At 36.0% G+C, this 12,638-nt stretch overlaps 2 protein-coding genes across 2 annotated transcripts in view; both read right to left on the reverse strand.

Moving 5' to 3' along the window:
• Positions 1-12,638, reverse strand: part of LOC142855783 (uncharacterized) — a 237,274-nt gene that overhangs the window by 110,621 nt on the left and 114,015 nt on the right. The gene's annotated exons all lie outside the window — the stretch shown is intronic.
• Positions 1,907-2,833, reverse strand: LOC142855788 (olfactory receptor 4C3D-like). The gene has a single exon (XM_075982193.1). It carries the CDS (start codon positions 2,831-2,833, stop codon positions 1,907-1,909), a length of 927 nt encoding a protein of 308 aa, XP_075838308.1.

Below are 12,638 nucleotides of genomic sequence, written 5' to 3' on the forward strand. Positions count from 1 at the left end.
ACCCCAAATCTTACCAGATTTCTGACCCACACTGCTCCCTGGACTTGGATGTTATTACTTTACTAAGTATAATCATATGGCATCCATTTCTGAGATGCACTTGATGTACTAAGGAATATCATAATACTCCCTAAAACTATTTATGAGGAGCAAAAGTTAATCAAATGAGCTTGTTTGCATCTCTTCAGTTGTTTACTTTCTCACTTTGATTTTAAATTATATAAATAATCTTTCTCTCATCCATTAAGAAGTTGGTATATCTCTTAGGACATAGTTATCAGCCTTGGTTTTCTACTTGAAATCATCCATCTGTCTTAGAGTAGAAGATGTTTTTCTCAATACTACTTCTTCTGCCTTTTCATGACTCCTAGCTAATCATAGAACAAAGCAAACTACACTCAGCTTACTTTAATCACCAGAATAATGTATTTCAGTACATTAAGTGCTGCTAATGATCAAGCTCCTAGGCTTGATCACTGTGGGAAAAATATCATTTTTCTAGTGAATTCAATATTAAAACTTTAAGGTAAACAAGGCAGTCACACTCCAAAAATAAATGTTCAAGGTCTAACATTACTGGATGTTCAAATTATGGAAGAAATATCTCCCTGAGCAGTAAAATTGAGAAGGGGTATTTGTAGAAAGCATGAATGGAGATACTACAGTGAAAGAAAATTGAAATCATAAAGGTGTTTTTATGATAATATGGAGCAACTTGATTTTCATGGGTACAGAGGATCTTTGCTACTTAACATAGCTTAAGTGGGAAGAGAGGAAAAAAAAACAAAGAAAAAAACACCTGACAATTTTCTTCCAAGGACAAAAGGAAAAACTAAGAGCATGCATCAATTCCTTATCTTTATTTATAAACATACCACAAATTATTGTGCTTTTATTCTCAAATGGAGGAGTAAGAGTTAGAAACTAATGTAGATCCTGCAGTTGACTTGATGTTTGATTTGAGGAAAACATATTAGTAGCTTTCTCAGATTTAATTATCTTTATTGTGAAATGGATACAGTGTCTTTAAAATAACCAGGTTTTTTTGTTTTCTCTTTCTTTTTTATATTTTGTGTCATCTACCTAAGTGAATGTGTCAGATACATGATAATATATTTAATGTAAACATTTGCAACATACATACAGAGTAATGACATGAGAAAATTATTTTGCATATTTCAGTGGTAAAATGGAAGAATATTTGCTCATATTGTTACAAATGTCTACTCCAGTACTGTTGAGGGAAAAAATTATCTATCCTTTATATCTTAGAAAAAAATTAGCCATGACAATATGTGAGAAAATAAGAACAAATTCAGAGTAAGTTTCAAAATTTCTGCCTTATATTTCACCCTGATGTCAGGGAACAGAGACTGGTTAAAAACTGTTTCTTCCTTTTGTATACTTGACGTTAACACATTATATTATTTTTATATAAATAATACCAGATAAAAGTGAGGTAAGAAACATGTCAACAAGTTTTTCATTATTCCTCAAATGTCTAATTTATATTTTTCTGTTCTTTTTGTACTACCACAGTCTATGCAAGATGTATTTGAAATTCTGCCAAAAAGTCCATGTTACCCACATAGCAAGTATATGAACAAATTAAATAAATTTTTATGAGTCTCTAGAGGAAAAACATAGTCCAAAATCATTAAAGTTGTATACTCGGTGCTTTCTATTGGAAACCCAGACTCTATGAAAACAAAATATACATTTAAAACTAGTAAAGCCATATAGAAGGCCTTGCCACATTAACTGGCCAAAAAATGTTGTTATGGGAAGTTTTGTTTTTACTATTTGTTAATGATCTGTGGAACTTCTTAATTCTCTTTCACAGTTTATCACAAACATTATCCTAGTTGTTTCTATATATCACCACCTTCTGGTCATTTTGAAAAGACTAAGTTACTCTCCCCCCAAACAAACTCTTCATGGCATTCTTCACCTCTGTGTTTCTTGCTGTGTAAATGATGGGATTTAGCATGGGAGTAAGGATTGCAAAGAACACAGTCACCAGCTTGTCCACCTGGTAGGTGTTCACAGGGCGCATGTAAGTAAATATGCAAGGCACAAAGAAGAGAACAACCACAGTGAAGTGAGAGCCACAGGTGGAGAGGGCTTTGCGTCTCCCTTCAGAACTATGAGATTTCAAGGACTGCAGGATCACTATGTATGAGATGAGGAGCATGGTAAATATTAGCAAGCACATGGCCCCACTGTTGGCAGCCACTATCATGCCTAGTGTGTGTGTGTCTCTACAAGCAAGTTTTAACAGTGGGAAGAGATCACACATGAAGTGATCAATGATATTAGGGCCACAGAAGGGCAGATTGATCATAAAAAATATTTGCATGGTGGCATGCAAGATCCCTCCAACCCAAGCTACCACCACCAGGAGTCTGCAGAGCCCTCGTCGCATAATGGTCATGTAATGCAGAGGTTTGCATATGGCCACATAGCGGTCATAGGCCATCACAATGAGGAGGATGATCTCTGTTCCACCCAGGAAGTGCTCCACAAAGAGCTGAATCAGGCAGCCACCCAAGGATATTGTCCTCCTCTGGTACAGCAAGTCAATTATCATTTTTGGGGTGGTGACAGAGGTGTAGAAAGCATCTATGATGGATAGGTAAGTGAGAAAGAAGTACATGGGAGCTGAAAGGGTACGGCTGAAGGAGATGGTGATGACAATGAGTAGATTAGCCAACACGGTAAATAGGAAAACAAACAAAAAGACAATGAACAGTATTTTCTGCAAGTGTGGATTCTGTGTGAGACCCAAGAGAACAAATTCAGTCACATTACTGGGAGGCCTGTGGAGCTCCATTCAGGAAATAATACCTTCTCAAGATCTGAATTCCCTACAAAAGCATAAAGGTAGGTTGTTAATTCTGAGTGCATTATCGTTTGATGTTCATATTGCAGCAATAGGCCTTTCTGTAACTGTGGAGCACATTCTTTGTATTCTAACACAATAGCTTCTTCCATCTTTATTCATCTCATCATACTCTCTTCACATACCAATACTATCAGCTACAATACATCTATAGGGTAATAGTTACTGTTTAATTTTCAGGAAAAATGCATATATATCCTCTATTTCCAGTCTGTGTGATGTTTCTGAGTTGCTCTTGTGTTCTGTGTGTCTTGGCTTACCCCTGAGCCTGAGCATTTTCACATTATGAGACACATTTTATAAGCTGCCAATTGCTTGCACACATAGAGAATATTATTAGTTTCTGAATTTTCATTTGATCATATAGATGTGACAATGAATGAAAGACATGGTTATCATAGTCACTAACTCATCCCAGTCATGGTTACCTTCATAACATAAGAACAACCAACCAAACTTCTTCCATATAGGAAGGAGGTTCCCATCCCTTACTGGGAAGCTACCAGCATTGCAGCTGAAGGAGTAAGAACCATTCACTTTTGTGTTGTTGTTAACATGTGGCCACAATTAAATTAAGATTGACTTGGTGAAGTATCATGTTTCATTGTATACATCAATAAAATTCTAAATAATAAAGAAAGATTAATTCTTTTAAAAAACCTGATCAAAGCATATCTCTGATTAGCAAGGCTTCTGTTTTAGTAAGATGTACAAATTGTAGGAGAGATGTATTCCATGACATCTACAGCAACATATATGCTATACATATCTATTTCCTCAGTCTGTTAGTATAGTTTCTGGCATAACACCTTCAGGGTCTACCACATATTATTTAATGAGGAAATACATGATGAACCTCATAGTTCATACATCTTGGTTTGTAAGATACAATGCTTCCCAGTCAGTGGATCAGAGAGCACAATCACCTTAGGCAACCCAGTTACTCATCCATGCTGCAAAATCTTCAAGAAATATGATGAATCTTTTAAAGGCAAAGTGAATTTAATATTTTTGATATATTTAAAGGTTATTACAAAGCTAATTATCTTTAAGAATCAGTGTTATTCACTTTCCAGATAGTTAAGTATTGGCTACAAATATTGTTTATTCTTTAAATTATGTTTCCCATACATTTCTTTATCGTGACCTCTTTTTTTAAATGTTGTTACATATACAAACACATATATGAGTATATATGTGTGTATACATTAACATATATATGTGTTCCTAGGCAGTGAAATACAATCTTCTTAATGTATATAATGACTAAATATGTATATGTGTATATATGTATTATATATAAATTGGTATTGGAATAATCATATTTAATAAATTTATAGTTTTAAAAGACTAGGAAAACAACTTTGGGTTTTTTAATTCATAAACATTTACTAAGGAAAAGAAACACTACTGCCTAAGATAAAGCAAAATGCTTATGCAAACATATATGATAGTTTCTGTAACCAAGTATCTATTAGATAGCTACTCCGCAAATATTTGTTAGATATTATATATATATTTGCCTAAATAAAGACTATGAAAATGTCTATGTTGATAGCCAGCAGTGGTTTCTTTCATGATATGTTTTTCATCACAGTTCATCTATCTAGGGAAAATCTTCATCACCCCTATTTCTATGCAGTGTTAATTTTCATATTCTTACTTCTTTACCAGTTACTCATATAATTCACCATAAATAACTTATGGATAACAATATAGAATCAGTTGAAGAACATGTGAAATACATTTTGATTTTCAGGCATAAATTTCCTCACAAAATGAAAAGAAAACATTATCTCTAAAAATACATTTCATATTTTCTATGTTAAGAGGATAGTTTGCTTTAGCTTTTATTGTTCAAGGTGAAATTTTGGTACATTTTTTGAGAAGGACATTCTGGAGCATCGCTGTATCTTTTACTGTGAGTTAACATGTCTAGACATAGAATAGGTCAGATACCCAAGGTGATACAATGACCTTTGTATTAACTTAGAGTAGTAGTCATCAACACGTGAGCCAAAACCCCCAATTTCTGATATTGGGGGCCATAAATCAGAAATCCTACATATTAGATATTTACAATACAATTCATAGCAGTAGCAAAATTGCATAATATAGTAATGAAATAATTTAATGATTGATGTTTATCACAACAACAAGAACTGTATTAAATGCTTAAAGCATTAGAAAGATAGAGAACCCTGCCTTGAAGCAATAGAAGCTGTTTCAATTCTATTCTACAACTTTCCACTATTAACCCTAGAAATAAGCCCTAAAATAAATATTTTGAAAAGACAAACATTCAGCCAAGCAGTGGTGGCCTATAATTTTAATCCCAGCACTTGGGAGGCAAAGGCAGGTGGCTCTCTCTGAGTTCTGGCTAACCTTATTTACAGAGTGAGTTCCAGGACAGCTACAGCTACACACTGAAACCCTGTCTCATAAAAACAAACAAAAACCAAAATACAAATATTCTAAAGAAATATTTTAAGTGGAGTTATCAAAGATTGAGATTCAATAGAAATCATATGAATTATCCGACATCAGAGAAATGTGTATGTAAAATATTCCAGATCACTTAGAATGCTATGTAATTCTCATTGAAGTGTTTTGTCCTGGCAGGGTTTTTCATACCTTCATGCCAAGAACTTGGGAGAAGGAAGCAAAAATATCAGAAGCTCAAAAACACTCTCTACCATATAGCAGTTCTATAGCAGCCACTGTTACATGAGATTGTTAAAAAAAAAAAACAATAAAAAGATTATTTTAATCTTTAGAACACAACAGGAAAACTCTTGTATTATCATATTAATTAGGGGAATTTAGAATGGAAAAGTCAATATGTAGTACGATTTTTACTAATTTAAATATATTAAAATATAGGGAAAGACCCCAGAGACTTTTACTTCTATGGGTGTGAACCTAGCAGAGTTATCCATAGTGTTTGGAATTCTGAGAACAGAGAAGCCTAGAATAATTGGGATAGTGGGTGATTATACAATTTTCGACTTTTTTGCACTCTTAGATATCTATAATTTTGGTTCCTTTACAAAATATGAATCTCTCACCTATCAATCCATCTGGCAAGCTCAATGTCCTGAGTCCTAGGTATCTGTTAGTTCCTCAAGACATAAAGCTATAAGCTTAAAAATGTCAACTAGCTCCACAGTGCAAAATCATCGTTGATTATAACTGCTCCTGTGGATAATGCCTTTCTCTGGAGCTTATCAAGTATTTCCAATGTGCCCTCTTAGCAGTCAAACTCTGGTTTTTTTCATTCTGATTAATTAGACCTCAGGAGCATTCCACTGCCATTAGTAAACTTTGCTTAAAAAAAACCAATTATTTCACTGAATATAGAGAACTTCTACAGCATTTGCTTTTAAATAACTTTTCCTTGAGTCCAGCTGAAGACGTTCACTATGCCAAAAGAAATTAAAACAGTAAACTACTAATGAACTTCATTTATGAGGAGTCTGGAAATTAAATATTTAAATTAAACGAGACAACCAAGTAAGAAGTAAAGGCTCCCATTAGTAGGTCAAAACATCACCTCTGCCCCCACTGTTAGGGATATCACAAGAAGACCAAGCTACTCAACCATAGCATAATGCAGAGGACCGGGGCATGACCCCTACAGGCTTCCTGATTTCTGTGAGCCCCCATTAGTCTCAGTCAATTGATTCTGTGAGCCATGTTCTTATAGTGCCCCTCAACCCTCTGGTTCTTCTGAACCTTCCTCCCCCTTCTCTAAAAAACTTCTCAAGCTCTGCCTAAAAACAAAGCTTTCACTTTGTTTGGCTGTGGAACTCTTCATCTGCTCCCATCAGTTGAAGTCTCTGTGGTTTCTTTGATGTGAGTTCTGCTAGGTTCCCATTGGTCCTAGAACACTCTGTAGGCAGGATAACCTGTAGGTCCAAGGCATTGTATTTGGGTTGGTATCCCAGTCACTCTAATCAAGGCCTTGCTTGGTTATAGAATTTGGCTGGCTCAGGCTCCTTGTCCCCATGACTAGGAGTCTTTGCTAGTATTACTCTAGTAGATTCCATGGAGTTTCCTTGAACTAGATTTTCACATAGCCCCTAAAAGCTCCCACAAGTCCAGTCTTTTCTCTCAGTATTTACTTCCCCATCCACTTGATCCTTCTAGTTCCCAACCCTTCTTGACCACAGTCTACCCACTAAATCCATTCTATGTTCCCTTCAAAGGGAGATCATTGGCATCTCCCCTTAAACCCTCCTTGTTACTTAGCTCTCTGGGACTATGGAACATAGCATGATATTATGTTCTACATTACAGCTAATATCTACTTATAAGTGAGTACAATTAAGGCATAGTTCTACATACAATGGCATGTATTCAGTTTCATTCAAATAGGTTTTCTGAATGAAAATGTATTCTGAATCAAAATGAAGAAGTGTTATTTTTGAGAAAATCTAGTCAATATGAGTGATATTTAAAGAACAAAGTGAAATTTAAAGAACAAAAATGGTTAGCAAAACTGAGATTGCATGACTCAACATAGTGTGATTAGATGTGAATATTTTAGTCAGATCAGAGTATTTGCAATAGCTGAAACAAGTTTGAGGGAAAATTTGAAATTCCCTAAGGAAGTAAAGTAAATGTGTATTTTACTGAGTATTATCTATAAAAATGTCAGAAATTTGATTTTCAGTCCTAGGATGAACTTACCTGCAAGTACAATACTTATCTGCATGTACAAGGACAAATATTCAGGCTATATTTATGGATTGTGTTTAGTTAATGTAGTGGTGGTTGTAGATTTCTCTCCAAGATCCTGACTACACTAAAATCAAGTAATTGGCTAAGTTTTCAACATAAGTCTTGGTTTCCCTCTTGTTGAGTAGTTCTTAAGTCCAATCAAATATTGATTGGTTACTGCTAAGGTATGCATGCCACTAATGCACCCTTAGGGTTGTAATGGCATGCTTGCCACTGGTGTGATTCATAGGCATCATAACTAGGTAGGATTGGTGGTTGTTTCACCTTCTTTGGAAGCATGCATGGTTCCTGTTGTGCCATGAAAGCTAGTCCTCAGAAGGAGGTATTTATGTCACATCCTGGCTCAGGGTCTTCTGGCTCTGAATCTGAAGCAATAAGGACTTAGCTTCCATCTCTGGTGGGCAACCAAGGAAAATAACAATGGCCTCATGCTTTTGGACATCTCTTGAAGAACCCTGACCAACAACTCAAAACAGGGTCTAGTATTGGGTATTGTATTAGGTGGTCTTTAATGCTTGGAGAGGGCACCATTAGGCCAAATGAGAAAATTTTATTTAAACTATATGTATATTTATATATAAAAGTACGTGTAGTATAGAATTTCTATTTAGGTAGTGAATAGTATGATTACTTACAACTTTTCAGGCATAATTAATCTAATTTTACTTTTCTTCTTCCTTTGTATAGATGTATCTCAATCCCGTCCCTCTTCCTTAGAAGCTCCACTTTTCCAATTTTTCTGAATGGATATTTTATATGCTGTTATTCTGCTCTCTATTGCAACTCATACCATGACAGTGGCCTCGTTTATATTTCATGGTTTCTGAAGTTAGTCCAGAATCTATAGCTGTATTCACAACTGAAGATTTGTTTCTAGGAGCTTCCATTAAGAGATAAACATGTGATATGTGTCTTTTCGGATCTGACTCAATATGGTATTTCCTTGCTCAATCATATTACATATAAATTTCATGATTTCATTATTAACAGCTGAATAGTTTTCCAAAGCGTATATGTACCACAATTTTATTGTCCATTGATCAGTCACAGGACATTTAGCTTATTTCTACATTCTACTATTGTGAAGAAAGCATCAATGAACATGGCTGAGGAAATGTCTGTAGTGTCGGATTGTGAATCAAATGGGTATAATTCAAGGAGTAGTACAACTGGGTCATATTGTAGATTTAATTTTAACTTTTTGTGAGTTCTCTACAATGATTTTCATAGTGGCTTCACCAGTTTGCAGTCCCAACAAAGAAATTTTGTAGCACAAAAAAAAAAAAAAAACCATGAGCAGAAAGAATTCGAGATATGTGTGGCCTTCGTATCACTGTTTCATTTCATTCAGGATATCTATCCTTGAAGCCATAGACAGATGAAGGCATAAAGATGAAAAGAATAAGACTAGAGGATAGTCTCTACCCACTCTCCTTGTTTTATAACCTAGTTTAGCAACATGTATTCTTATCCATTCTGGTTTTGATCAGGACACAGGTTTTAAAAGCTATGAGAATTATGTATAAAGCTCAGTAAAATATGAATATTTTATTGCTTGAAATATAAAAAGTCTTTGTACATTTTAACTAATTTATTTTGTTTCTAGCTTCATTTGTCTAATTTGGATTACCCCAGGGGGAATATATGTTATTTCTTGCTAGGTTGAATTTCAATATATCACAGAAAATTTCCTGCCATTTTTGTTGAGGAAACATTCCACTTTTCTTGACCAACCACACTGGGAACAGCCTCCCTTTCTTTGTAAAACAAAGGGTTGTTTTCCTTATTGTGTAAAAATCAAAATTTCTGAAGAAAAAAGTCCATGGTGAAAAGCGTATTGACATCTAAAATAAGAACACAAATGGGACCTAACATTTGCCTTTACTTATTCTGTCTCCTTCACTTTGTCTGAATCCTGCCTAGGCCACCTGCAGATATGTAAAACCACTCCCTGTTGCCCCTTCAGTGTGGATACCAGAGGAAACAACACCCTCTTCTCGTAGTTGCTATCACAATTTCTCTGGGGGGAATCAGTCTTGCCTTTGTGTCTGCAGAGCTCAGTGCTTGAAGAGTGTCTCTCAGATTTTCAACATAAGACAAAAGGCACATCTGTCAAACAGGTCCACTGCAGCTCCTTTGCCAATTCCTTCAATAGCAGTGCTACCACGACATTTTCTCACTGCTTCTTCTGCAAACATGCAGGGCAGGACACCTATGGTTATTCTAAAGTAGGTTGATGATATCAAACTGATTTCCCAGCTTGATCATAAGAAGTAGCTCTGAGGGACTTGACCAAGAATCAGAAGGAGCAGAGGCCATCTGAACAATGCAGTTCATTTTCATTTATTTATTTACTTATGATTAACTTCTTTATAAAAATTATTTTTAAAACAATTTCATATTGATTCTTTGGGAATTTCCCATCATGTATCCCAATCCTGCTCACCAACCAGTCTGTCCATGTCCTCCACTTACCCTTGAAGTATCCCCTCAAATTCCTCAAAAAAAAAATCAGTTAAATACATAGGAGCTCTGAGCCACAGAGTCAGGGAATATAGAATTGTAATTTGGTTATAATTCTCTAATTGCCATTTTAATTCTTATTTTAATTTATTTTTGTTAATTAGAATAGAAAACAATCTTTTTCATTATACATACCCATCCAAGTTCCCAAAGCCTCCCCTCCTCCCATTCCTTCTAATTAGCCTTTCACAACACCCCCATACACTCCACAGAGAGGGTAAAGTACATGGCTTTGGGGAATATAAAAGGACCTCCCTACTATATCTAGGCTGAGCAAGGTATCCATCCAAAGAGAATAGGTTCCCAAAAAGCCAGTATAAGCAGTAGAGATAAAACCTGGTGCCACTGCCAGTGGCCCCTCAGTCTTCCCCAGCCATATAACTATCATCAACATTCAGAGGAATTAATTTGGACCTATGCTTGTTTCTTCCTTGTCAGGTTGGAATTGTTGAGTTCTGATTAGCTCAGGTAGACTGTTATAGTGGGTGTACCCTCATGGTCTTGACCTCTTTGCTCATATTCTCACTCCTCTCACTGTTCAACTGAATTTTGGGAGCTCATCCCAGTGCTCTGCTGTGAGTTTTTGCCTCTGTTTACCTAAATTGCTGGATGAGGGTTTTATGGAGATATTTAAGATGTTCCTCAGTCTGACTACAACACAAGGCCAGGTTGGGCACCCTCTCCTCTATTACTTATGGTCTTAGCTGGGATCATCCTTGTATATTCCTGGGAATTCTCTAGTTTCAGGTTTCTTGATAACCCCATAATGACTCCCTTAATCAAGATATCCTTCTCTTGCTCTCATCTCTTTCTTTCCTCCATCTCAACTACCTTATTCCTTCAAGTTTTCCTGCCCATTCCCTTTCACTTATCCTCTTCCCTTTTAATCCCCCATTCTACCCCACCCCCAGGCCCAAATTTTGCTGAGATCTCTTGTCTATTTCAATTTTCAGGTGGATCTATACATGTTTTTCTTAGGGTTCAATTTGTTACTTAGCTTCTCTAGGATCATGAACTATACTTTTGTTTATAGCTAGTATTTACTTATGAGTGAGCACATACCATATTCATCTTTTTGGGTCTGGATTACCTTATACAGGATGATTTATTTCTATTTCCATCTATTTGTATGCAAACTTCAAGATCTCATTGTTTTATACCACTGAGTAGTACTCTACTTGTTCAAATGTGCCATATATTTTTTATCCATTCTTTGGCTGAGGGACATTTAGGTTGTTTCCAGGTTCTAGCTATTACAAATAACACTGCTAGGAACATAGTTGAACAAATGTCCTTGTAGTATGGTTGAGAATCTTTTGGACATATGGCCAAGAGTGGTATTGCTGGGTCCTGAGGTAGGTGGATTTTCAATTCTCTGAGAAACCACCATTCTGATTTCCAAAGTGGTTGTATTAGTTTTGCATTCTCCCCAGCAATGCAGAAGTGTTCCCCTTACTCCATATTCTCTACAGCATAAGCTATCATTGGTGTTTTTGATTATAGCCATTCAGACTGGTGTAAAATGGTATCTCAAAGTTGTTTTGATTTGCATTTCCCTGATGACTAAGGATGTTGAACATTTCCTTAAGAGTCTTTTGGTCATTTGAGATTCTTCTGCTGAGAATTTTTTGTTTAGTTCTGTACTCCATTTTTAATTGGATTATTTGGAACTTTGATGCATAATTTCTTGAGTTCTTTATATATTTTGGATGTCAGTTCTCTGTCTGAGGTGGGGTTGGTGAAAAACTTTTACCATTCAGTAGACTGCCTCTTTGTCTTATTGACTGTGTCCTTTGCTTTACCAAAGCTTCTCAGCTTGTTTATTGTTGTTTCTTTTTTTAATTTATTTATTTATTAAAGATTTCTGTCTCTTTCCCGCCACCGCCTCCCATTTCCCTCCCCCTCCCCCAATCAAGTCCCCCTCCCTCCTCAGCCCAAAGAGCAATCAGGGTTGCCTGCCCTGTGGGAAGTCCAAGGAACCCCCACCTCCATCCAGGTCTAGTAAATTGAGCATCCAAACTGCCTAGGCTCCTACAAAGCCAGTACATGCAGTAGGATCAGAAACCCATTGCCGTTGTTCTTGAGTTCTCAGTAGTCCTCATTGTCCGCTATGTTAAATGAGTAAATAGCATAAAATATCTTGGGGTAACTCTGACCAAGGATGTGAAAGATCTATTTATTGTTGTTTCTAGTGTCTCTGCCACTGAGGTTATATTTAGAAAGTAGTCTCCCATGGCCATGCATGATTCAATGTGGTCAGTTTTATATTGCTGTCTTAATCCATTTGGAGTTGAGTTTTGTGCATGGGGATAGATATGGATTTTCATTCTTCCACATGTTGACATTTACTTATGCCAGCACCATTTGTTGAAGATGCTTTTTTTCCCATTATATAATTTTAGCTTGTTTTGTTTCTTTGGGTTTTGCTTTTGGGAGGTTATCTGTTGCTTGTGTTTTTGTGGATGTAGTT

Source organism: Microtus pennsylvanicus, chromosome 8 (genome assembly GCF_037038515.1).
Source record: "Microtus pennsylvanicus isolate mMicPen1 chromosome 8, mMicPen1.hap1, whole genome shotgun sequence".
Lineage (NCBI taxonomy): Eukaryota > Metazoa > Chordata > Mammalia > Rodentia > Cricetidae > Microtus > Microtus pennsylvanicus.